This window comes from Cyprinodon tularosa, unplaced genomic scaffold, assembly GCF_016077235.1.
Source record: "Cyprinodon tularosa strain WSP-4 unplaced genomic scaffold, ASM1607723v1 ctg118, whole genome shotgun sequence".
Classification (NCBI taxonomy): domain Eukaryota; kingdom Metazoa; phylum Chordata; class Actinopteri; order Cyprinodontiformes; family Cyprinodontidae; genus Cyprinodon; species Cyprinodon tularosa.
The window spans coordinates 272,066-298,976 of NW_024037981.1; the positions used below are offsets into that span (position 1 = coordinate 272,066).

Genomic DNA, 26,911 nt, shown 5'->3' on the forward strand with positions numbered 1-26,911 from the left:
GAAAGAATGGACTTTATTTTGGTCAACTGGTTTAATTCAAAGAAACTTGTCTTTGTCTACCTACAACTACAAACTTACACTTATTTTGTTCCTGTTTGGAAAAACAGATTTAGAACAATTTGAACATTTTAGGAATCGATTTTGTTCTGTTTCTCTGACTTGGCTCTAAATGGGAGGCCAGTGTGTACATTTTTTAGAGTAGTAGAGAGATCAGGGGTCAAAGCAAAGGAATTTACCAAAGCCTTGTTTGCTGCCAACTGGACCGCCACAGGCTAGTATTTAAAGAACACCAAAGGAACCGTTAATGTTGGATTGGACTCCAAGGTAAGAGGCACTACTGTTTGTTATTATTGTGCTTTAATATTTGCATCTAATTTTGTTTTGGCTTTACTTTAGCTTTGTGTCTTCTTTACTTTTAGAGCTGCCATTTGGATAGTTATGTGTGCATGGCAAGTTTATAAACCATAAATTGAAACTTGTATTTTTTTCAAATAATAAGAGTAAAGGAACTGAAGAATAAAAGGTCTGAGTTCAAGCTGCAGCCGTACACTGCAGATCAACTTTAAGTACCACAGAAAGAAATGTCTGGAGTTTTGATCATTCACATTTCCAAGAACCAAAAAGGGAATATTCTATGAGATAGTGATTTCCAGAATAATCTCGGATGTTTTAATATTCTAATGCACTCTACTGGCATAGATGCAGTTCCCTGCTGTAGTGTTCCTGCTCACTTTAGCTCTGAGCTCAACCATCAAAGCCAGAAAATGTCCCAAAGAGTGCAGCTGTGATGACGCCAAGCTGACGGTGGCCTGCATTGGTAAAAACCTGACGGAGATTCCCCTGGGTGTGCAGGAGGTGAGGAATTCCAACCCTTTTCAGAATCTGCTGTTTGCTTGGCTTAGAAACTGAATCAAATAAGCAGGGGTTAGGATTAAAAAGGGATTTATTGGGTAATCCTGAGGGTTTGGATGGAAAATGCAGAAAGATATATTTGAATTGGTTGATTTTTCTCCCTGTGCTGATACCAGACCCTGTTTGGAAAACGATCTTTTTCCAGTCCAGAAAATTGTCTATTTTTAAAATAACTGGACCTGGAAAATACTAATATTTCATCCACGATCAGTCTAACTAGAGATGGGTAGTAACTAGTTACATTTATTTGAGTAATTTTTAGAAAGAATTTGACTTTTAGCATTAGCTTATTTAAACTCATACTTACATAATATTCCTGTGAGAGTATCACTACTTATACTTGAGTAAAATTTCTGGTTATTCAGCAGGAGTAAGTTGTTATTTGGCGATCAGGTGAATATGCAGATAAAAGTTGATATCACTTACATTTCTTTATCCCTCTTCAGCATATATGCAATATGTAGGTTCCTGCAAGTTTCTTTTTAAAAATATTTTGTTTCTTCTGCTCAAATGTGTTTTAATTAATTATGTTAATTGTATTTTCTTTGTATTTAATTAGGATCAAGTTTATTGCCAAGTAGGTTAGCACTTACAAGAGATTTGACTCGGTGTTGATGGTGCAGACAAATTAGTTATATATACAATATACTATTTACAGTATATACAATATAGCTATATACTAATTACACAGTAGACTGCATTAATGTAACGCAGGGGATCTGGAGATGCTACACAGCTGTAGCTTGCAGGTCCTGAATCGGGGAGGGAGAGAGGCAATGACAGTGTCACGGGCAGGGGCGTCAGCTGACCCAATACTATACAGGGGTACAATAGGGCAGAAAAAAGAAATGGGAACCCAAAAACTTTTTGGGCAATTATTTATTTAAAAAAAAAAGCATGGGCACAGATAATTAATGCAAGCACGTGAGCAAATATTTTATAGCACTTATTTATTATTATAAAGCATCATAAATAAATTCTAGGATCAGATTGTTATTTTCTGCATCATTGAATATCTACCTGAACCAAACTGAATTGAATTGGCTCACTTGTGAGCTTAACTGTATATCTCTAATCCACAACTGAATAAGGCACAATTTATCTACATTAAATATCTGTCAGCAAACATGAAGTTGTAAACTGAAAACTGGAAATGTGCAAATGTTAAAGGAAAAACATAAAACACCTCTATATGCATGCAGGTCTACGTTTATCGTTTCTATTTCAGTCCACCCTATGAGCGTTTGATGGTGAGGTCATATGAGGTGTGTATATCACGGCTAGAAAGATAGGAGAACTATATGATCATTTTTTTTTCAGTAAAAGGTAGCGTCTCAGCTTCATTTTTGCTAAGCTGTCGATCAATTGTGACTAGCTTAATTTGGAGAGATCTCCTCTCTCAACTCCGCTGTGAGAGCGGAAAATGAATTAATTAAAAAATCAGTGCCCCAGCACCGTAGATCCACAACGGGACACGTGCCCCCGTGAAAAGGGTCTGCCGACGCCAATGGTCATGGGGGTCTCTGGGCCTTTTTGATAAGGCTGGTAGCGAATGGGAATCAGAAATCAGAATCAGCAATACTTTAATAATTCCAGAGGGAGATTAAGAAACAGAAACAGTTCTTATGGCGTGAGCTTTTGGTATACCAATTTTTAGTATAATTCTAACATAACTGTTTATTACATCATTTTAAATATCAAATCAGATGCTATGAGCCGACAGTTACTCACTATTTGAGTATCCATCTTTCCAGTTACTTTTTTTATTTTTACTTGAGTAATTACTTAGATAGCTACAATTTACTAATAAATACATGATAAAGTAATATTCCTCTTATCTAAGTGAATTTTTGGGTGCTCTATCTACCTCTGCATCTGTCTTGTTTGAAAATGTACATTTATTTTGATCAAAAGTTTCCCTCTTAACTATTATCTACCTATTAGCATTTATCTGCTTGTTCTTCCATCGTCCATTTGGCCAACATCCATCAGTGCATATTTCTGACATCCATGTATAATACCATCTTTTTGTTCAGCCTTTCATACCATCAAAAACATCCGTCCACCTTTTTTAGTAGGTTGCATATTTACTTCAGTATTTAGACTTTTAAGAGTAAAATAAACTGAAAACGTATTATTCCTACAGATAACCGTTAAATTGGATCTAAAGAACAACAACTTCCGTATTTTACCCAGAGGTGGATTCCTCCACACTCCGCATCTGACCCACCTTAGTCTGCAGAGGTGCAACATCTTAACAGTAAAGGAGGGTGCGTTTCGTGGTCTCGGTCAAGTGGTCTCCCTTAACCTGGCTTACAACAAAATCGACATCCTTTACCAGGTGAGAAGGGGAAAAAGGAAAAACATGGTTCCTTCTTTGCATTTTATCTGAGGTGGAACCAAAAAGTAACATTTGCTTTATTTCTTTGCAGGAATCTTTTGATGGCCTCTCATCTTTGAAGGAGCTTTACTTGGATCATAATCACATCGAGGAGATCCAGCCTGGAGCCTTTATGCAGCTCGGCTTTCTCAACATGCTGACCCTCGCCCACAACCGTCTGGTTTACATCCCCACTATGGCATTTCAGGTACTTAAATGCACTGATGGAATTAAAAGCGTTGATGCAGTTAGACGCATTATTCGATTGTAACACTAGTGCTCCTTCAGGGCTTACAGAACATTAAGTGGCTTCGTCTCAGCTACAACTCCCTGAGTAACCTGGCACCTGAAGCCTTTGCTGGGCTGTTCAGTCTCAGCCGCCTCAGCCTGGATCACAACGAGCTGCAGTTCTTCCCCACCCAGACAATGACAAGGTCGTACACTGATGTAGTACCATGACCCGAACACAGAGGGAGTTTCAGTATTCTTAGGAAAACTATAAAGTTTAACTTGATTATTTAAGAGAGATAGATTAACAATAGATTTGTTCTTCCCTTTTAGGCTCCGTGAGGTGAAACGGCTGGAGCTGAGCTACAACCCCATGACATACCTGGGAGAAGAATCAGTGTCGATGGGGAAGCTGACACACCTCTATCTGGATCATATGTCCCTTCAGGACCTGTCTGACCAGGCATTTTCCCAGGCCCGGCTCCTCTCCCATGTTGACCTCTGCCACAATCAGCTCCGATATCTTGAACCCTTCTCAGGCCCAACAAAGCTGCACATCCTTAACCTCACCGGTATGCTGTAGCTCTGCACTCACTTTCAGTCCGCCTCAGTCGACAGTCTGGCCTTGAGCAAGGGGGGTCCTTTGCAAGTACCAAGCTCCAGAGGTCTCAAAAGTATTTATGCATATTAAATAGGAATCCTACTGTTTAAAAAACACTTTTATAGAAGTTAGAGTATCAACTTAAGCTTATTACTTGGGTAAAAGTACAATTTTTAAAACTACTTAAAGTATAAAAGTAAAAGTAATGCAGGAAAAAATGTTAAGGACAGATGCTTTACTGCACTACCCTATTAAATAAACATTTTTCTGCAACTCTGAATGATAACTTTCTTATACTTAATTTTCTTAGTACTATAACTAATAGTAACGGTTACAAGGTAATTTCACCATCTTGAAAAACTATATTTTATTTTTGGGATGTGGTGAACAACAAGTTGATGCAATACCGAGTCCAACCACAAAGAAATTAATTGTCTGGATGAAACAAATTATTTTGATGTTTTTTTTACCATTTGATTTATTTGTTAATACCAGCAGGCCATAATGAAAATGAGCTAAAAGGAAACAAAACTACTGAGTCTACTTTTAACATGTAAGGAGTGGAAAGTAGAAATAATTGCCAAAAAATGTAAGGAGCAGAAGTAAAAAGTTGATTGAAAATTGAGAAAATAATAATTACTCCTGTAAGACATAGTCAAAATTTCTATTTAAGTAGATAATGAAGTATTTCTACTTTGTTACTTGACACCTCTGCAAAGCTTGATGTATTTTATTGAAATGTTATATGGTTAACTGACACAAAAACATATATTTATGGACAGGAAAGAAAAAAAAATTATGATTTTCAATGTTTTTCCAAATACGAATCCAAACAGTGTGGGGACTGGATTTAATGAAATGTCAATGAACAACAATTTTCAACTGAGTTTTAATTGCTTTAGATCCATACTTTTAGTGGACCATTCCACAGACCATACTTTGATCTAAACCACTGGCTGAATGTTTTACACTCTTGGAAGAGGAACCTCTGCACCAGTTCCAAGTTGTTGCTTTTATACAGTGTGTGTAGAATGACTCTGTATTTATTCAAGTATTCCTCCCACCAGTCCTAGAAACTTCCCTAAACCTGCAGAAAGAAAGCATTGCCTCGGTGTGATGCTATGTGCACCACAGTTCACTGTTGGGATGGTGCATTTATTAGCATTTACAGGTGCTGGTCATAAAATTAGAATATCATGAAAAAGTAGATTGATTTCAGTAATTCCATTTAAAAAGTGAAACTTGTATATTATATTCATACATTACATACAAACTCATATATTTCAGATGTTTATTTTGTTTAATTTTGATGATTACAAATGACAACAAATGAAAATCTCAAATTCATCATATCAGAAAATTAGAATATTACTGAAGACCAATAAAAACAAAGGATTTATAGAAATGTTGGCCAACTGAAAAGTATGAACATGAAAAGTATGAGCATGTACAGCACTCAGTATTTAGTTGGGCCTCCTTTGGCCTGTATTACTGCAGCAATGCGGCGTGGCATGGAGTCGATCAGTCTGTGGCACTGCTCAGGTGTTATGATAGCCCAGGTTGCTCTAATAGTGGCTTTTAGCTCTTCTGAATTGTTGGGTCTGGTGTATTGCATCTTCTTCTTCACAATACCCCATAGATTTTCTATGGGGTTAAGGTCAGGAGAGTTTGCTGGCCAATTAAGAACAGGGATACCATGGTCCTTCAACCAGGTACTGGTAGCTTTGGCACTGTGTGCAGGTGCCAAGTCCTGTTGGAAAATGAAATCTGCATCTCCAAAAAGTTGGTCAGCTGCAGGAAGCATGAAGTGCTCTAAAACTTCCTGGTATGTGGCTGCGTTGACCCTGGACCTCAGAAAACACAATGGACCAACACCAGCAGATGACATGGCACCCCAAACCATCACTGACTGTGGAAACTTTACACTGGACTTCAAGCAACGTGGATGAAGTGCCTCTCTTCTTTTCCTCCAGACTCTGGGACCTTGATTTCCAAAGGAAATGCAAAATTTACTTTCATCAGAGAACATGACTTTGGACCACTCAGCAGCAGTCCAGTCCTGTTTCTCTTTAGCCCAGGCAAGACGCTTCTGACGCTGTCTGTGGTTCAAGAGTGGCTTGACACAAGGAATGCGACAGCAGAAACCCATGTCTTTCATACGTCTGTGTGTGGTGGTTCTTGAAGCACTCACTCCAGCTGCAGTCCACTCTTTGTGAATCTCCCCCACATTTTTGAATGGGTTTTGTTTCACAATCCTCTCCAGGGTGCGGTTATCTCTCTTGCTTGTACACTTTTTTCGACCACATCTTTTCCTTCCCTTCGCCTCTCTATTAATGTGCTTGGACACTGAGCTCTGTGAACAGCCAGCCTCTTTAGCGATGAGCTTTTGTGTCTTGCCCTCCTTGTGCAAGGTGTCGATGGTCGTCTTTTGGACAACTGTCAAGTCAGCAGTCTTCCCCATGATTGTGTAGCCTATAGAACTAGACTGAAAGACCATTTAAAGGCTTTTGCAGGTGGTTTGAGTTAATTAGCTGATTAGAGTGTGGCACCAGGGGCCATCAATTTTGAACCTTTTCACAATATTCTAATTTTCTGATATGATGAAATTGAGATTTTCATTTGTTGTCATTTGTAATCATCAAAATTAAACAAAATAAACATCTGAAATATATGAGTTTGTATGTAATGTATGAATATAATATACAAGTTTCACTTTTTAAATGGAATAACTGAAATCAATCTACTTTTTCATGATATTCTAATTTTATGACCAGCACCTGTACATGTAAAGAGTTAAATGGACTGAATTGATCTATATTGGTGTAAAGCACTCAAAGCACTTTACACCAGAGCAAATTTGCTAACAGATATGCAAATCAGCAGCCAACATAGGTTAAATGCCTTTTGTGCCCAAGGGCACATCAAGATGTGTCATAACTACGCTGCCTACTCAGCTGCCCCACCCAAGTGAAAATATTAAACCCTAAACTCATTTGACCAAGTTTTTTCTACTTATGTAAACTCTGAGGCTTGGTTTTGCCCCGTTTTTATATTTAGACACTTCCTCTGGGAGATCATTTATTTATTAATAACATCTTTCATCACCTATTTATGCAGATGAGCCTCAGTTGTACTATAGTTTAAAATTTCTTAAATCTTCAAATTATAAGAATAACCTTATGGTCCAAAAGAAATAAGAAACTGGTTAAAAATATAACTCAAAGAAGTGCCAGGTTTCGTCTGATCAGCCCCATCCTGCCACAACTTATGAAACAAAGGAGCTGTTTCAGATCAATCAATGTCTTGAACTTAACTCTGAACCAGTTGTCTGAAACTGTCATAATTATCTGGGAATTTTATCCAAACTAGGAAATAACACTATCTTGAGGGCGTTTATAATGCTTTTATTTCTTATCTTTTAGACTATTGTACTTTCTTTTTTACATGTATCAGCAAAAAAAGCCTTTAATCGCCATTAAATGGTACAACAAACAAAAATCTCACATCAATACAGTTTTAATGTATTTTTAAGATTATTACTTTAACCTGCAGCACTCCGAATTATTAACCTTAAAAACTGAAATTTAGTTCAAATTTATTGTGTTGGTATGTTTGCTGTGTTCCACACACTGTTTAGTTTGGTCTATCATATAAATGTTAAATAAACTGCACTGAAGTTTATGCTTGTATTGAAATGAGGTATGGAAACGTTTAAGGTTTGAATTACTTTACCAAATGACTGTAAAGTAACAGTGATTTCTCCTCAAGGCAACCCGATCTACTGTGACTGCTACATGAGGCCGCTGAAGGAGTGGGCAACGGCTGGAGTAAAACTGCTGGGAGCCTGTGCAGTACCTCCTCACCTCTCCGATGAGCCGCTACAGGCCGTTTCATCCTCAGATCTACGCTGCCGAAGCAGGGCTGAGGCTTTGGAGGAGGAGGAGGAGGAGGAAGAGGAGGAGAGTAATGGAAACATCACAGTCACTGCCAAGCCGAAGCAGACAGTCAAGTGTCCACATAACTGTGAATGTGATGTAAGTTTATTATCAAATGTAGAAAAGGGTAAGTCCAGACCTCACTACGACAATAGGAAGTATAAATATTAGTATAATCTTCAGGGCCGGCCCAAGGCATAAGCAAACTAAGCATCTGCTTAGGGCAATTAGGGGCTCCCAGGCCTCCCCTAAGACAATAACCTGTTTCTTTGCTGGTTGCATGCATAATGCTTCCTCTAATATTACTGTAGCAATAACACAATTCTGTGATTAAATTGTGCATTTTTGAACATCAATATAGTTTTAATTATTTCGTAATCATGATTTGAAACAAAGAAAAAAGACGGTTTACAATTTTTAAGAAGATATTTGATTGCATATTTGAGATAATTGTCTCTATTTTTGTAAAATATTATTCTTTATCCATCAAAGCCATTTTATTGGTTTGTTGTTTTTGCAGTTGGAACCTAAAAGCATAAACCATGTGACACTTTTACTGTAAATAAACTGCATACTTGTTTAGTTTATTACTTTATTACTTTTAGCATATAAATAGGAGATTGTAAACAGAGCTGCAATAAGTTTATTGTATGTGTGTGAATGATCTGATCACTGCGCCGTTGATTGCTCAGGGCCCCATGGAGGCCTTCACCTTATTTAGCTTACTTTTTGAGAAATATATCTCATGTTCGTGATGTTTCTGCTCATTTTCTTCCACTATTTCTGAAATGAAATGGGGGAATAACACCTAGAAATATATGTTACCCTGAAAATATGATTCAGTTCAATAATCAGTGGTTGCAAGCAGCTGGAGACAGTGGGCAGGAAACATTTTCTGGAACAGAAAAAGGCTCAACAGGTGTCTTACATCTACCTCTATTCATGTTCTTGGGCCAGTGAACCAGTGGGCTGGTCTGTATGTCAATTTCATTGAGTGTGAAAAGTACAGGCCAGAACCAAATAGTTGCAAAATAATTGCATGGTCACTTTAAAAACCATCTGACAGCGCTGAAGTGAGTCTAACTTGGATGCTTCTGAACCAAGCATCTCTATTGGAAAGATTGTGCTAAAATTTCATCAAAAACTGCATTAAGAACATCGCCAGCTTGTGGTCAAGTCAAGTGGATAACACAACAATCCAACTCCAAGACAATGATACAATACGTTTATGCTCCCTGACGGAGCAAATGTTTACCCAACAACCAGAATCATAGCTGAATGCATAATGACGTTAATTGAAATGAGAATTCTCCAGCAATGCCACATTGAACTCAAATTGAATGCATACCTATCATTTGTGGAAATTAAATAAATCATGAATGCTTAAACTTTTAAAAGAGGGTTCATCTGTGTCAGTTTGAACAAATGAAAATGTGTGAAGATGTCATGGCAAAGAGTCTTTCTAAACCTCACTCACCAGAGGACGGGGTTAAGCCACTTACTGAAATGGAAGATGAAAATTGTATGGAACTTGAAAAGGAAAAAAGGGTTACTAAAGGGGAACGTTTTTTTTTTTTTTTTTTTTTCATTTTACATTATTACATCATGTTCTACTCACTCATATGAGTTTTGTGTCATTTGGAGCTGTTCTGAAGATATTCCGTTAGGTTATATCAAAGTAATGTCTTCCTATGGGCAACGACTTGAAGGCACAAACTAAACTGTTCATAAAGTATTCTTTATGGTACTTTAGCATTCATAACATGTAGGCAAATCACTGTCCCCCAGACATCCGCGGTTATATTTTTTATATTTATATCTTTTAAAAACAAAGCGGAGTGTGTGTGATGTGACACACGCGCGCCGGCTACCATTAATTCATCCTGTCCTCTGAACTGCTGCTAGTGTTACTCACATGCCTGGAAGATGTCTAGTTCTACTACCACGGATGATCTCGCTCTCCAAATGGAATTGAATGGTTCAGATTAGCTAGCTGAACGAATAGAAGGGGTAGAGCGTAGCCGCCTGTGGCCCTGGGCTGCCTGTCACAACTCCAGTCCAGCGCGCGGCCGCACTTTTTAGAAAAGGCCAAGAATCTGGTATTCACATGGAAGATAATAGAATATAGTGTACTTCTTGTAGATGTTTATTAATCTGGACAGTTGCTCACATTCTAAGAATATAAACAGTTTTTATATATTAAAAAAATATAATAATGACCAGTAGATTCTCTATTATTAAACTGGTACATTATTTCTTTAGGTTTGTGAAATAAAATTGGACCATGCAAAACACAGATTTACCTTCACAAAGCCTCAGAAGGGCAAGATTTATGTACAAAATGTAAAGCTGTTCATGAAATTATGTTTTGTTTTATAATGTTTTTTGTTGTTGGCATTCACATAAATATACTGGTGTGATAACTTAGTATACGTATACTGTATATACATGTTGAATTTATAGCACCCCCACCCCCTTCGGAGAAAACTCCACCAGTAGCCACTGGCCAAGACTCTACCGTTTACTGTTAAAAAATAAACTAACAGCTCTCCCATCTTTATGGCCATAATATACACACCTCAAAGGATCATCACACCATCATAGGATGGGCTGGAATAGAAATTAAAAGTATGTATGTAGAGGTGTTTTTTTGTTGTTTTTCCTTTTACGGTTGCACATTTCAAGGTAGTTTTCAAGTACTTAATGAAGATAAAATGGGCCTTCATCAGCAGTGCATTAGAAATATAAAGTTAAGTTCACAAGTGGGCCAATTCAATTCAGTTTGGTTCAGGTAGATATTTAATGATTCAGAAAATAACAATCTTATTGTACAATTTATTTATGACGCTATATAATAATAAATAAGTGCCACAAAATATTTGCTCGCGTGCTTGCATTAATTATCTGTGACCATGTTTTTTTTTTTAAATAAATAATTGCCCAAAAATTTTCTGCTTGTGTGCTTTGCGTGCTCGCATTTTATTTGGTGCCCTATTGTGCCCTGTATAGTGCTGGGTCAGCTGACGCCCCTGGCCGCACCGTGCCCCATACATGCACACTCCATCATCAGGGGCGGATCCAGGATTTTTCAAAGGGGGGTGCGCACCTAAGGGTCATGGGGTCAAGGGTCACAGGTCAAGACTATGTGAGGCTAAAAGACCAAAGAATACCATCTTCACTCTTTCACGCTACCCTAATTATTCATCCAAGGGTTTATAATTGATAATTTTAATGGATGAACATAAGTAGAATTAGCATGATTACATTATTGTAATTAAAAAAGGATCTCTCGGTTTTTAAAGCATGCACAAGGTTAAAAGGTAGTTTGAAGAAAAAAATGATCCTTATCAACAATTAATCAAACAAGGAGTTTCTTTATTTCCAGAAATGATATTTACACAGAACATTAAATAAAAAAAAAAACAAAAAACAAGGACTTGGGTTCAAGTATGGTTCAAGTAAGACAAAGGAGTTTTGAATATATTTTAACAAGATAAACTGTTGAAAAAAAAAAAAAAAAAACAAAGTTAAACCAGACAAAGAATATTGTTCTCTACTACAAACTTTATGATGATGATAATGAATTTACAAATGTCAACCTTCTGGGATGCTTCTGGGCAAATATGTCTATGATTTTGTTGATGTCTAACTGAATGTCCTTGTGCACATACAAAAGTAGCAAAGCCACAAACCTTTCCTGTCCCATTGTTGACCTCAGCAAAGTTTTCACTGCTTTAAGACCCGACTTAGCACTTTCCACAGAAGCACTGGTAAAAGGTATGACTGACAGAAGGTGAAGAATCATATAAATGTTTGGGTAGCACTTCATATTTGTTATCTTTAGAATTTCAGGGAGAGAGCTGGGTTTTTCTAGCCTGGGTGCCAGTCAGAACTTAGTCCCGCCCACAAGGTTTGAGTTCGGGGAAGTTCGGTCTGGCTCTGCTCCATAGTAGCGCTAGTATTAAAGCCCACTGTCAGGCGATCCAATCAAATTGTCAGGGTGGACTTTATACGATGATGGACAGATGATCAAGAGTAACGTAATCAACCACGTGACCAAAGCGCGCTAGGGTGACAACAATAATGGCTGCCGCTGGAGAGTTTGGGTGAGTAGATTCTGCTATTAGGTCTGTTCTAGAAGATATCGACAGCAAATTAATTTTAAAAGAGGAACAGAGAAACGCGATCAAGTCTCATCTTCTTATTCTAGGCGTGAAACTGCACGCTTTGATTTTTGTGGACAACAACTATGCCTCGCTTAACATACGTCACGCACTCCGTTGCTCTTATTGGTTGTAGGTCTATCCAATTGAGTGCAGAGGCATTTTTTTCCCTGGTTCGTTCAAAACACGCCCCATAATCACAACTCTATGGAGCAGTATCAGACTCATATTCTGACTAGAATTGAGTCGGACTACGCCAGGCTAGGGTTTTTCCACTGATGACCACTTTGTGTGCCACAACTTCACTTCCTGCCTGAATGTTGATCCTGACGGTAGATCATCTTTATATGATGTAAAAATGATAAAAAGTCATACTTGTCCAGCCAGTCCCTCTGGCATGTTCTTTTGGTCACCCCACTGGCTCTTCGGTTGTCTTTAAATTCTCTGGCAGGGAAATTGAAAGATTTGGGTGGTTTTCTGGTCTGAAGAAGTTGGAATTTTCCAGAGTCGTCCATTTCACTAATCTGGTCCTTGGCCTTTGATATATCTGTAAGAAGATTGATATTTACATTGTCAATTTTGCATGGGTGCTGGTGGAGTTGTAAATCTGCCTACATGAAGATTTTGTATAGTCTTGCTTTATTATGAAATAATTATTATGAAATGTAAGATTTCAAGATTAAGCAAAAAAGTCAATCATGTAAAACAAAATTAGTTGTTTTGACATTGAAAAAAATACAACTATTACTAACCTATGTCATAAGTTGTTTGGGGCAAATCCGCTTGGTTGAGCGCCGGCTCTTCGGTTGTCTTTACATCGAAACACGGTCCTTGTTCATCTGGAAAAGAAAATTATTTTTGTGATCAGGTAAACCTTGTAATCTCAGGAGGAGCCACAAAACAATTTAATGTTGTGTTTTTATGGTAAATTATTAAATTCACTGAACACATATCACCAGGTGCACAAAACTGAATTTACTTAAAAGTAAATTGTATTTTTATTGTAAAATATTAAATGCACTGAAAACAAATAACACCAGATTTGTAGTTATCATATCACAATGTTAACAAGACTCCCTTAGACTCCAAGCATGTGCTTAGAGCATTCATTGATTTGGATCCTTACCAATTGATAAAAGTTAGTAATGTTTTCGTAAAGGACACCATTCTTATTTTTAACAGTACAACACATGTGGTACAGGTTTAGACCCAAAAATACACACTACAAAATAACTATTGTATACATGTCAATGGCAACTAATGTTGCTTATTTTTGTTAATTGTACACTCTTTTTATTACTTATCAAACACTGCAATTTTCATAACTTTCCCGTTACTGGTTAAAGTATTCCTACAATTGCATTACTTTGCAACTTTAAACAACTTGTTTATCAACAATCAACAATGTTGATAATGTTTTCTCATTATCAACATTTTCTAGCAATCATCATACCTTTTATCTGTGTGTCTCCAATATCTGAACGTTCATACTGGTCAACGCTGTGGTCATTTCTGTAGTTGTGCCAGGTCCACTGAAGAATAGAAAACAAGATATAAACATTTCAATCTGTGTTATTTAGATTATAGATATAAGCCTTTAGAAAATAAAGTGATAAAGTTGGTTTCTACTTACCCTTTTGTTGGATTGGACCAGAATCTTCAAAGAGATGGTTGTCTGGTTTTCTTGTTTGGCCTTAAATCTTCCAGGTCTCCTCGTGCTCGCAACGACGCTATTGTGGTATGGCAAGCCGATTGGGCCAATAATCGTCCGTACAATAACGCGCAGTCCCAACCCGTATTTTACGCGAGTGCGCGTTTTTTACGTCACCGCGCGTTTCCAGCCACCAGCCAGAACGCGCGGTGACGTCAAAAACGCGCGCTCGCGTAAAATACGGGTTGGAACCGCGCGTTATTGTACGGACGATTATTGGCCCAATCGGCTTGCCATATCCCAAAGGGGGGTGCGCGCGCCCCCGCCTGAATCCGCGCCTGATCATTCTTCATCTTCACTAGACATGGATACACTTTAGTATATTCTACTGTAAAATGAGGTGACTGTAAAAGAGTGAACGGAATCTTATTGGCTTATTTTTCTGATTAATCCAACCAGCTCTCTATTCAACCAGTCGCCTGGATCGCTGGTTGAACAGAGCATCGCTTTGGAAAGATACGCTGCACAGATTTCACCAGCAATCTCCTCCCCACACCAGCACTCTCTTATTGTGTTTGCGCAATCGCAGTAGTTCTAATCCCCACATAGCGCACGAAGTCTAAAATCCGGGATAATTATCCAACTATCGGGCATCCGTGAGCATCTATATCAGGGAGACTCCGGTGTCAGATGTTTAGGCGCCATCTCGTGTTGAGAAGGGAAATAACACGAGCTACACCTGAACTGCTTCAAAGGATCGTCAAAAATGAAAACAGTAACATTATAGAAGTATTGGTAAAAGGGACACTTTCACATTTTCTTTTTTAAACGACTGCGGCCGTGTATCAGAATTTCTGATAGCTTATAACATTTTCCATCAGCTTTAAGAGATTTTAAAGGAATCATAATAGTTGCACGTCAATGATGCATGCAGTATATAGTCCTTCCTTGTCATGCACATCCTTAGGACGGTTGGCATGGTGTACTTCAAACTGTGAAATCCTTCCAACAAACTAAATTATAATAAAACTAAAATCTTTTCTTTAAACCAAACTACGATTTTCCTCTTATATTTACCGAATTTATGTTAGAATATTTTTGCAAAAATATGTCGTGGTGCATGATGGGGTTTTGCATCTATTACATTATTACATATTGCCCACGTTGACCCAAGCGGGCCGGTGTAGTTGGAAAAATACTGTCAGGTATTCCTCCGCCGCGGAAGGAGACATGGCTGTTGTTGGGCTCGCTGTCTGAATGACGGCGCGCACTGATACGAACAGAGAGAAAATAGGACCAATTGATAACGACGTGTGACTTTTTCAACTACAATGTTTTTGGGATGCGAAAATATCACTCTTTTGGACACATAATGTTTTGGGAAGAGAAACGTTTTATTTCGCTGTACCTAAAAACCTGCAGGACTACTTTCGGCTTGACCAAAACTGGACGATAACTCTGCTCACAGGACGCTGCCAGGGGTAAGTCAGTGTGATTGCATGCCGCTGGTGATCGGGATGCCATACAGATTCATGTAAAAAATACCGAACTATCCCTTTAAGGAAACAATTTTGTTCTGTTTCTCTGACTTGGCTCTAAATGGGACGCCAGTGTATCATTTTTTAGAGTAGCAGAGAGATCAGGGGTTGAACGCAAAGGAATTTACCAAAGCCTTGTTCGCTGCCGACACAGTATTTAAAGAACACCAAAGGAACGGTTAATGTTGGATTGGACTCCAAGGTAAGGAACACTACTGTTTGTTGCTGTTAAAATTTGCACCTAATTTGATTTTGGCTTTACTTAGGCTTTCAATGGTTATGTGTGCATAGGAAGTTTATAAACCATAAATTAAAACTTTAATTTTCTTTTCAAATAATAAGAGATTTGACTGTAGTGCCAGCTGTTTTTGCAGCTTATTTTCCACCTGATTAAATTCAGTGTAAGGTACTCAATGTGTAAAAATCTAGCAAAAACTAGGGGTGTAAATAATAATCGTTTTGTATCGATGCATCGATCCAAAAGCCGACGATCCGATGCATCGACACGTCCGCAAGATAATCGATTAATGTTTTTTTTCCTCCGGTCTATTTTTATCCATTTGCTCCTGGGCGTAATTCTCCCTCCCGTGCTGCGGTGGCGCTAAACCTATTTTGCCCTCCTACCGCACTTCCTGGTTATACTCTTACAGCAGTTTGTTGCAGCAAGCTTCACACAGACATTTTTAAATTATGCTCAGTATTGAAGCGTGGTCTGGGCTACACGCTGTGGGTCTAGATACGGCCGAGGCGATGAGGAAGTGGCGGCGAGTTTAGTCCGACGACGGAGGGACAATGGGGCAAAAAGAGCGGAGATTCAGCTGGAAAAAGGCTCCCAGCGTTCTCGCGCACCTCGCTCTTCTAGCGGGTCAAACTTCACGAGTTGTTTTCCGCAATTTCGGTCATAAAAACAAAACAAGCCGGCCTCCTGTCTGGTGCACTGTTTGCGGTCAGCTACAATCTGGGAGAGGAGCAGCGGAGCGTCTCTCAAGGGGGGCGGTGACGTCGACACTCTGGAGCCTTCTTCTTCTTCTTTTTTTTAATGGCGGTTGGCAAACAACTTATAGTTGCATTACCGCCACCTTCCAGAATGGAGTATGGACCAGACAAACTATTATATTCTCCCTAAAATACCCGTTCTTCTTAGAAAATTTAAAGTACTACCAAAAACTACATCCCCAGATGACCTTTGAAACAATTCCCTTATATCTAGTTTATTTTTATTCCTGTCTAACTCTCTACACAACATATCTCTTTCCTGAATATATTTATTACATTCTAAAAAAATATGTTGGACAGTTTCTCTGGAGCCGAGGTATTGCATTGAACTCATTACACTGATATTGTGCAGTATTTTTGCAGTATTTTTTGATGCAACTTTTCTACTTCTGTTATTTGCTGTTGTTTCTAAAGAAAATGCATAATGATTTTACAGCTTTCATTGATTTATTTCAAACTTGAAACTTTGTTTAGCCTGTAAGGTGTAAAAAAAAAAAATATATAATAATAATAATAAAAAAAAATTAACCGATTAATCGATTAATCGAATCGAATCGAATCGTGGTGTATTCTTAAGTATCGAAAATAATCGAATCGTTGGGTCAGGAAATCGATACTGAATCGAATCGCCATGATGGATGTGATTTACACCCCTAGCAAAAACGCAGGCATACACTCGATAAGTTATGAGTCTGTTTTGTATAAATGAGGAGCACCCTCAAGAATGCTGGCACACGTCGACGAGAAATTTCGAGCAAAGCGCTGCATACTGTAAGTGGCTGTGATTGGACTCTGGACTCGTACGTCATATACACGCCCCGAACACGTCCTGCACGTGGGCCTTGTTCGGCCTGTGATCCTTTCCTGCGTGTCTCTCCCCCACTCTCGTCCTGTCAGCCTTCTGTCATAAGGACGAACCATTAGTGCCACAAAAACTCCAAAAAAAAAGTACCACAGAAAAGAATATCCAGAGTTTTGATCAATCACATTTCCAAGAATCAAAAAGGGAATATTCTATGAGATAGTGATTTCCAGAATAATCTCTGATGTTTTAATATTCTAATGCACTCTTCTGGCATAGATGCAGATCCCTGCTTCAGTGTTCCTGCTCACTTTATCTCTGAGCTCAACCATCAAAGCCAGAAATTGTCCCAAAAGGTGCAGCTGTGATGACGCCAAGCTGAAGGTGGCCTGGATTGGCAAAAACCTGGAGATTCCCCTGGGAGTGCAGGAGGTGAGGAATTTCAACAATGTTTAGAGCATGGGCGTAGGTTTGCATAGGGACATGTCTATGGGAGAGAATTATCCTGCCATAATGCAAGAGCACATAATTTCAAGAATTTCATCTTCTTGCACTCAAAACTTATAATGCTCACACTCAAAACATGCGCTCTCTCTCAAATATTTTCTCTCCTCTCTCAAATCTTTGTTTCTTCTATCAGATTTAATGCTTCTTGCACAGATATTTTCTCCTTTCACTTGCCTCCTTCTCTTCGCGCACAAACCGCGCACTGCTCGGGTCTCAAATACGCTCGCAAACCCGTAGGCTCTGCTTGCGGATTTTTTCTGCTCTCTCTCAGATTGCAGCTGGATCGTCGCCTAGCAACCTTTCCAGCCAATAGAACGATAGCCTCGGAAAGGGTGCGCTTGTTTAACCCTACTGAGTGTGCCTGTGCTACTACGCCACTTATAAGAGCGTCAGCTGAAACTGAACTGCTATTTACAGTTTTTTGTTGCTCGATTCAGCAAAGTTCAGTACTTATGGATAACCCCAAAAATTCTGAATTAAGTAATTTTAAACAATTAGTGGTTTGTTATGTACAAAAGCAAAGAACAGACTTATTAAATTATTATCTTGAAATGCTTTGTTAATATTGATTTCAAAATGTAGGGGAAAAATACATTTTTTACAAAAAGTTAAAATGTTGGATAGTTATTTCCAATTATTATTATTATGGTGTTATGTGTCCAGTCAGCTTTCGTATTGACATGAACACCCAGGTATTTGAAACTCTCCACAGTTTCTATGTCCTGCCCCTCTACAACTTCACCTTGTGGGCTGTGTGTCTGAGGGGAATGAGCTGGAGTACCGGTCAGTCATCATGGACTTTGTGGAATGTTGTGAGAAAAAACACCTGTGTTTAAACACCAGTTAGACCAAGGTGATGGTGATCGACTTCAGGAGACGACCCCCGTGTGAAAATTCAGGGGCAGGACATAGAAACTGTGGAGAGTTTCAAATACCTGGGTGTTCACGTCAATAAGAAAGCTGACTGGACACATAACACTATAATAATAATTGAAAAATAACTATCCAACATTTTAACTTTTTGTAAAAAATGTATTTTTTCCCCTACATTTTGAAATCAATATTAACAAAGCATTTCAAGATAATAATTTAATAAGTCTGTTCTTTGCTTTTGTACATAACAAACCACTAATTGTTTAAAATTACTTAATTCAGAATTTTTGGGGTTATCCATAAGTACTGAACTTTGCTGAATCGAGCAACAAAAAACTGTAAATAGCAGTTCAGTTTCAGCTGACGTTCTTATAAGTGGCGTAGTAGCACAGGCACACTCAGTAGGGTTAAACAAGCGCACCCTTTCCGAGGCTATCGTTCTATTGGCTGGAAAGGTTGCTAGGCGACGATCCAGCTGCAATCTGAGAGAGAGCAGAAAAAATCCGTAAGCAGAGCCTACGGGTTTGCGAGCGTATTTGAGACCCGAGCAGTGCGCGGTTTGTGCGCGAAGAGAAGGAGGCAAGTGAGAGGAGAAAATATCTGTGCAAGAAGCATGAAATCTGATAGAAGAAACAAAGATTTGAGAGAGAAGAGAAAATATTTGAGAGAGAGTGCATGTTTTGAGTGTGAGCATTATAAGTTTTGAGTGCAAGAAGATGAAATTCTTCTCTCAAATTGAAATTATGTGCTCTTGCATTATGGCAGGATAATTCTCCCATACTAACTCTCTGATTTTTCTGCCTGAATTTCCTCCTTCTCTCTTTCTGATTGCTTGTTTTCTAGTCGGTATGTGTGCGCCCATGTCTGCTTGGACCGCGAAAAAAAAAAAAATGACGCTAGAAAGGGCGGTTACAAAAGTTAATATTAGGCTACGAAACTAGTACCAATTGAAAAAAATAAATATTATCTAGGCTAAAACAGGCGAAGGCTTCTGATTGCAGTTCTGTAAAGAAGCAGGAGAGAGATTGGATTTGTGGAACTTGAAAAAAGTAAGTAACCAACGTTAGGATTTCTTTTCTTAAACGAAATATTCTGAGTCAGACAGAAGTTCTGAAAACTGCTGTTAAAATGAACAAAGACTGTAAACTATTTCTGAATCCCTTTCACCAATATTTCTTTGTTTTCATTTTTGAAGGCAGTTCAGGTATAAATAACAGCTGTTATTTCTTTTGTAGAACATAACGAAACAAGAAGGGTGCTAAAGATCTGCTGTTTTTTGTTTTCCACATAAAAATTGTTTTATTGACTTCTATTCTAGAAATAGGATAAAGACAAACAGAGGAACTCTATTTACATTGATTCTATTTTTCTAGATTTCCAATTGGTCCATAAGTAAATTAGTACAGACATTAATGTCTGGTAAAAATGCTTGAATCTGGCTGTTTATTTTGGATATTATTACATTACAGATAAGATAGTGTTATATTGTCTTTTATAATTGTTAAAAGTGATTTTATATTTTAATAAACTTAGGCTTATTCTTAGTGTTGTGTTTGTAGATGATGCCACTAAAAAAGAAAATAGACATAAAGAGCAATTTAAACAGTCAGACAGTAAGCAATATAGGATGATGATAAAAGGTTGTGTTACATTTAATCCTTTACTATGAAAAACACACATGTATAATAGAAACATTATATGATTGTAGGAAACAGATATAATGCTGCAGGGAAGCCTCAGGGTGAAGCAGCTGTCCTTCAGTGCTGCATGATGGAAGAAATGTGTTTGAAATGTTACCATAAAATTAGGGCTGCAACTAATGATTATTTTGAAAAGGTATTAATCTGTCGATTATTTTTCCGATGAATCGATTAATAATCAGATCAGCCAAAGGTTCCTTAAAGCAGATTTTTTTACGAAATGAAACTATGTTAAACAGAAACATTTCCTCTTGAGGGGTTCTGAATGGAGAATATTGACAGACAATTTTTTTTTAATATTAAATGCAAAATGTTGACATATTTTTTACAATCTTGGTATAATCGGCTAAAGGCACATTTTAGTGGCCCTTTAAGTGGCCCAGTTAATGATTAATCAATTACTAAATTAATTTGTGAATATTTAAATAATCAATTAATGTCATGAATTGTTTCAGCCCTAGATAAAATAAATGAAATGGGCTACACAGAGTAACTACACCCCAGATGTACAACTTGTATAGTGAGGTTAATATTTTAAATGCTCAGTGTCAGTTCCTCTTCTAGTTCACGTGCACGTGTGAATATAATACATTTATTTGCTGTCCCTTGAATGTATTATTTTGCATTATACAGAGAAAGCATATTAGTTATTAAAAACTAAGAGTGGGGTTTACCTGTGCACAATTCTATATCTTTAAAAGAAAACAGGATAAATCCACATATAATATATTTAGACTATATTTTGTTAAATAGGCATATAGTTACCAACTGTCTTAGTCGCTGGTAAGTTTAAATACAAACCTTTATAAAAGTGGAAAAAGTCCTAATTCCACATTGGTCAGAGGCAGTGATGCTTTAAACATTGATAAACAGCATCTTGTGTGTTTAGTGCTTATAAGATTTGTATATGTAGCAGAAATGCTGCTGTTCTCTTTAAATAAAAACTCGTTAAACTAACACATTTGATACTGTTGACCATGTCATTCTCTTAAACCGGCTCCACCTCACTCCTGGACTAAATGGCACTGCTCTCAGTTAGTTAAGATCATATCTCAACAACCGGACAGAATACATCTCCCTAGGCCAGCCCAAATCAAATCCACTCACAGTTACATATGGTGTCCCCCAGTGGTCAGTCCTAGCCCCCCTCCTCTTCATCCTTTACCTTACCCCCTTGGCCAAATCATCAGCTGCCACAATATCTCATTCCACTGCTACACCGATGACATAAAGCTCTATGTAAATGTCACAGATGAAACCCAAACCCTCACAGTCATCCCCATCAAAACTCACCACCTGTCTGAAGGAGATAAAGGTATGGATGGAGCAAAACTTTTTTCAACTCAATAGCTCCAAAACCAAAGCCATCCTGGTTGGAACTCCTCATCAAACCAAATCATCATCCATAACCAGCATCACTTTTTCTGGTACTAACATCCCGCTCTCATCAACAATTAGTAATCTTGGTGTAAGAATCGACTCACAACTCACTTTTGAAGCCCACATAAATCATTTATGCAAGACCTCTTTCTATCGCCTCCATAACATTTCCAAAACATCCCATTCTCTCCAGACTGGACTATTCTAACGTAGTTCTCATTGGGATCCCTAGAAAGAGTGCAGAGGTTTCAGTACATTCAAAACTCTACAGCTAGGATCCTAATGAGAGTACGGAAACATGAGCACTTTATACATTATACATTCACTACACTGGCTTCCCATCTCCACCAGGATTGAATACAAGGTTTCCCTCCTCACACATCATTGCATCCATGGACATGCCCCCACCACCCCACCCCCCCACCTTAAAGAACTTATCAACCCACACAACACAACCCGCTCCCTTCGCTCCACTCACTCAAACCGGCTCCACATTCCCAGAACCACACTCCCAGAACCAGACAGTGGGAGATAGAGCATTTTGTGCTGCTGCCCAACATCTTAAGGTGTCAGGCCCTCCCTGACACCTTAAGGCCACCTCAATCGACTGAGTGTTTGGTCACCTTTACATGTTTGTTTTTTTCTCTCTCTCTTTTTAAAACAGCTTTTATTATTATTATAATTTTTTTGTCATTATTATTATTATTTTCATTTCTATTTTTATGTATTTCTTTTTTAATGCTTTTCTTTTTTGTAGTACTTTGAGGTCTTTTTGATAAGAAGTGCAGTATAAATCAAATATATTATGAGTATGTTTGGCTCAACCTGCTGCTGTGAAGCAGGATTCTCCATCATGAACAGAATAAAAAATAAGTATCGATCCAGGCTCAAAATGAGCACCTTGATATATGCTAGAGAATGGCTTTGTCTCCATTCAAACCCAGGTTTAAAGCCTTGCAGGGCAGCCTAAAGCCCACTGCTCTCATTAAGACAGAAAAAAAAAAAAACGGTCAGTTTAGGTGTTTTGTAAAATATGTGAATCAGGAAATTGTCTATATACCAAACTGAACAATTGTTGTTCTCTACTTCAAAAAACAAAATGGAAAATGTTTCTATTTTTTAAAATGTTTTAATTTAAAAATTCAATGTATAACATGGATGCATAAACACCTAATTTTATTTCAGTGTTAAATTCTGTTTAAAGTAACAGATTAAAATTAAAAATGTCTCATAAAGATGATTTTTTTATTCACCCTGCTGATTTTTAATTGGTTACCCCTGGTTTAATGTTTATAAATATTTATTTCTCGTCATGTGTGCCATCCAATGCAGATCATTGGCTCCATCCACATCTAGTGAAAACTAGTGTAACTGGATGAGTTCTTCAAACTGCAAATGTGAATTGTCTATGCCATGCTATGATGTCGGATTCAGAAAAAGATGTTGAAATGTCTGAAAGGTTGGACACAGGCGAGAGTGTATCGAGAGATGGAGACCAACAAGACCTCCCTCATCCTTGGCCCTATCTCAAAGAATTTTTCGAAATAGTCAAAAAAATGGAGCGCCCACACGCAACATATAAGCAGGGCGACCAGCTATCCCAGGTGTGTAATTAACTTTAGCGACCGAGTTAAGAAGATGGGCCTCTTCCTCCAGATTCTGAAAAACTACATTGTCGACATCTGTGTCCATGTCTGCCGCTAATATAAACACAAGTTCTGTCAGAGTGTCAAAAAGAAAAATAATAAAGTCAAAACTTATAACGTTAGCATTGTTTTCAAAAAGAGTTGCTAAATGCCTCAGCTCACTGACCACTTTATCGTAGGTAGCCATCTTTGTTGTGACTGTAGCCAGTGGCTGCTAACCAACCAATGGGCAGAAGTTGACCCCCACACAAAATGGGGGACATATTTAGGCAGTACATGGTTGAAAATGGCCAACCAGTTGGCCATGGCAGTACATGGCCAAAACACAAAATCGGCGCCGATTTTGTGTTTTCGCATCCACCTCAAAAATATGTAGTTGCGCCCCTGGCTAGGGCCCCCCTGAGCCTCCTAAGACAATAACCTGTTTCTTTGCTTATTGCATGCATAATGCTATTTCTATCATTACTATAATAATTACACAATTTCATGATTAAATTGTGCATTTTTTTTAACATAAATATCGTTTTAATCAAATTGTAATCATGACCTGAAACATTAAAGAAAAAATATTGGTTTACAATATTTAAGAAGAAGATATTTGTTTGCATATTTAAGATAATTTTCTGTTTTTGTAAAATATTATTATTTTTTATTCATCAAAGCTATTTTATTGGTTTGTTGTTATTATTATTGCCCTTCAGGTTGTTTTTGCAGTTATAACCAGAGATGGGAAGTAACGAAGTACAAATACTTCGTTACTGTACTCAAGTAGATTTTTCTGATATTTTTACTTTACTTTACTACTTATTTTTATGGCGACTTTTTACTTCTACTCCTTACATTTTAAAAAATTGGCTCGTTACTTTAGTTTTGAATCATTTCAATGGAGTTACCGTTATTATTTTTCACGTCATCAATACCAAATTCAATCTAATTGGATGGGAATCTACATTGCATTTGACGCACCACTACAAGATGAATCGACAGATTCGGCGGTATTCATTCGCGGCAAATCATTGCAGCTTGGTGGCGGTGGCGTTAGCATAGTAGCATGGACGATGAGATGATTGAAAATGAACACAACGGAGATCTAGTCCTATTGGCAGACATCCATTTAAAATGTAGGCAACGGCATGAAAAAAGTGGTTTCTACTTTTACTTTTATACTTTAAGTAAATTTACAAGCCTGTACTTTGTTACTTTTACTTGAGTAAAGAAGTTTAATCAGTACTTCCACTTTTACCAGAGTATTTTTTAACACAAGTATCTGTACTTTTACTCAAGTACGGAAAATGAGTACTTTTGCCATCTCTGGTTATAACCTAAAAGCATAAATAAACCGCATACTTGTTTAGTTTATTACTTTTAGCATGTAAATAGGAGACTTTAAACAGAGCTGCAATCACTTTAAGTATGTGTGTGAATGATCTGATCACCGTGCCGTTGATTGCTCAGGGCCCCATGGAGGCCTTCATCTTAATTAGCCTACTTTTTGAGAAATATATCTCATGTTCCTGATGTTTTCTGCTCATTTTCTTCCACTATTTCTGAAATGAAATGGGAGAATAACACCAAGAATTATGTTACCCTGAAAATATGATTCAGTTCAATAATCAGTGGTTGCAAGCAGCTGGAGACAGTGGGCAGGAAACATTTTCTGGAACAGGAAGAAAGCCTCAGACAGAAGACATTCAGCAGGAACGAACTGAAAAGTCTGATAGGACTAAATAGATCTTTATGATTTAAGACGCCTGCAACTTTCTTTTTCTCCAATCGCAGACTGAAGCCCTTCATGCCACATGTGAGAGCCGTGGTTACAGCAAAGTCCCACGGGGCTTCTCTGCCGGGACTCAGCTGCTCAATCTCCGTGGAAACCACTTCCATTACATCCCGTCCAACAGCTTTCCAGGCACCAGCCAAGTTGTGTCTCTCGATCTAGAGTCCTGCAAAATTAGCAAAATCAAAGGCGGGGCCTTCCAGGGAATGAGAAACCTGCTTTATTTGTATCTCTCTCACAATGACATCACATTCTTGAATCCCAAAGCTTTTGCTGGAGTTCCAAAGCTCACCTATCTTCACTTGGATGGTAATCGACTAACACGATTCCCTGCAGCAGGTCAGGTTAAAAGTTTGGAGATTTGAACTGAATCCATGTAAGGAACTAGAGTAAAGTTGATGTTTTGTGTTGTTTTCTCTCTCCAGCTCTGTCACAATTACCCAATCTGTTTGTTTTACATCTGGAGGGAAATGCCATCTCAAAGCTGGAACCGCTTTCCTCCTCCGCTCCGACACTGATGGAACTGTACTTGAGCAACAACAACATCAGGGTAATTGATCGAGGTATCCTGAGCTCCACTCTCATTAAATCGCTTCACCTGGACTCCAACCAACTGAGCCCGGTTCCTACTGATGCTCTGGCTGAAGCCCTACATCTGGAGGACCTGAATTTGTCTCGTAACGTCATTCGCCAGCTTGGACCCAAGACATTCCAGAACATATCGCAGAATCTTAAGAGACTTTACACGGACCAGATGGGGATTGAAAAGGTAGAAGGCTTTTTTTTCTTTCTAGAACAACTGTACTAAATTGCAATGATATGACAGTGTTGATGAATGATTTCTCCATGATACTGTTTACTGAACTACATCCATGTCTACATTTTTTACCTTCGGTTAGATATCAAAGGAGGCCCTGCTGGCACTGGGTCCAGGACTTAAAGTTCTGTCTATGAGAGGAAATCAGCTGAAGGAGCTCCCTGACCTGAGCGCGCTCTCTGGCCTCGAGATGATCGACCTGTGGGACAACCCTCTCCTGTGTGACTGTTCCTTATTGGCCCTTTGCAGGTCAGAACATGCATTTAATGTTAGTCTTGAGGTTCTGGGTTGTCCTTGAATCCATCGTAACCAATTTTCTAGGGTATACTGTTTCAACAGGACATACCCCCAAAGCAAAACTGTTTTGTGAATGAGAAAAGCAGCCTAACATTATGATACATTTGAAAAGCAGGGCCTTCTACTCATCTTTAAATGCTCCAATAACACTAAAAACACATGTAAGTACATGTAACTTCTTTTATCTTCTTTGCACAGGTGGATAGAGAGTGTGAAGTTAGAAGTTTCAGCTACATGTGCCAACCATCTTAAGCTTAGATGTCAGCAGGTGGGGGACACCAGTGCCTTCTCAACCTGTCCATGAAACACCGAGACAGTAGCGCTGAGACCCAGACCTGCAAAAATAAAATCCGTTGGAGAGAAACCAAGGCTACAGAAGACTGGAAAACATAAAAAGACCAAAAACAAGAAGACTAAGAGAGGGAATTGAGTTTTTCTTCTGGGTTGTTTGAAATTAGTCTAGAAAGTGTTATCTTATGATAGCAATAAATGTGTATTTGATGACCTGTCCTGATGGTACATAAAGACCAGGCCTATACTGGAGCTCTCTGACATGTTTAGATGACCTTTGCTGTCACATCTAAGAACAAATAATAATAATAGATACCATTAAACTTCACAAACTATGATGATAAGTTAAGGAGTTGCAGTTTTACCTCCTGCTATAGATGGCCACAGATACTATGTAATCCCTCGGATGTGTTTCTG

The 26,911-nt window shown here is 38.2% G+C and overlaps 1 protein-coding gene across 1 annotated transcript; it reads left to right on the forward strand.

Moving 5' to 3' along the window:
* The first annotated feature begins 179 nt into the window (after nt 1-179).
* On the forward strand, nt 180-26,507 carry LOC119771674 (chondroadherin-like protein). The gene is made up of 11 exons (XM_038267792.1): nt 180-324; nt 700-855; nt 3,059-3,253; nt 3,345-3,500; nt 3,581-3,726; nt 3,854-4,092; nt 7,890-8,155; nt 25,092-25,428; nt 25,515-25,858; nt 25,989-26,155; nt 26,402-26,507. Exons 2-11 carry the CDS (start codon nt 700-702, stop codon nt 26,505-26,507), a joined length of 2,112 nt encoding a protein of 703 aa, XP_038123720.1. The 5' UTR covers nt 180-324.
* Nucleotides 26,508-26,911: the final 404 nt, after the last annotated feature.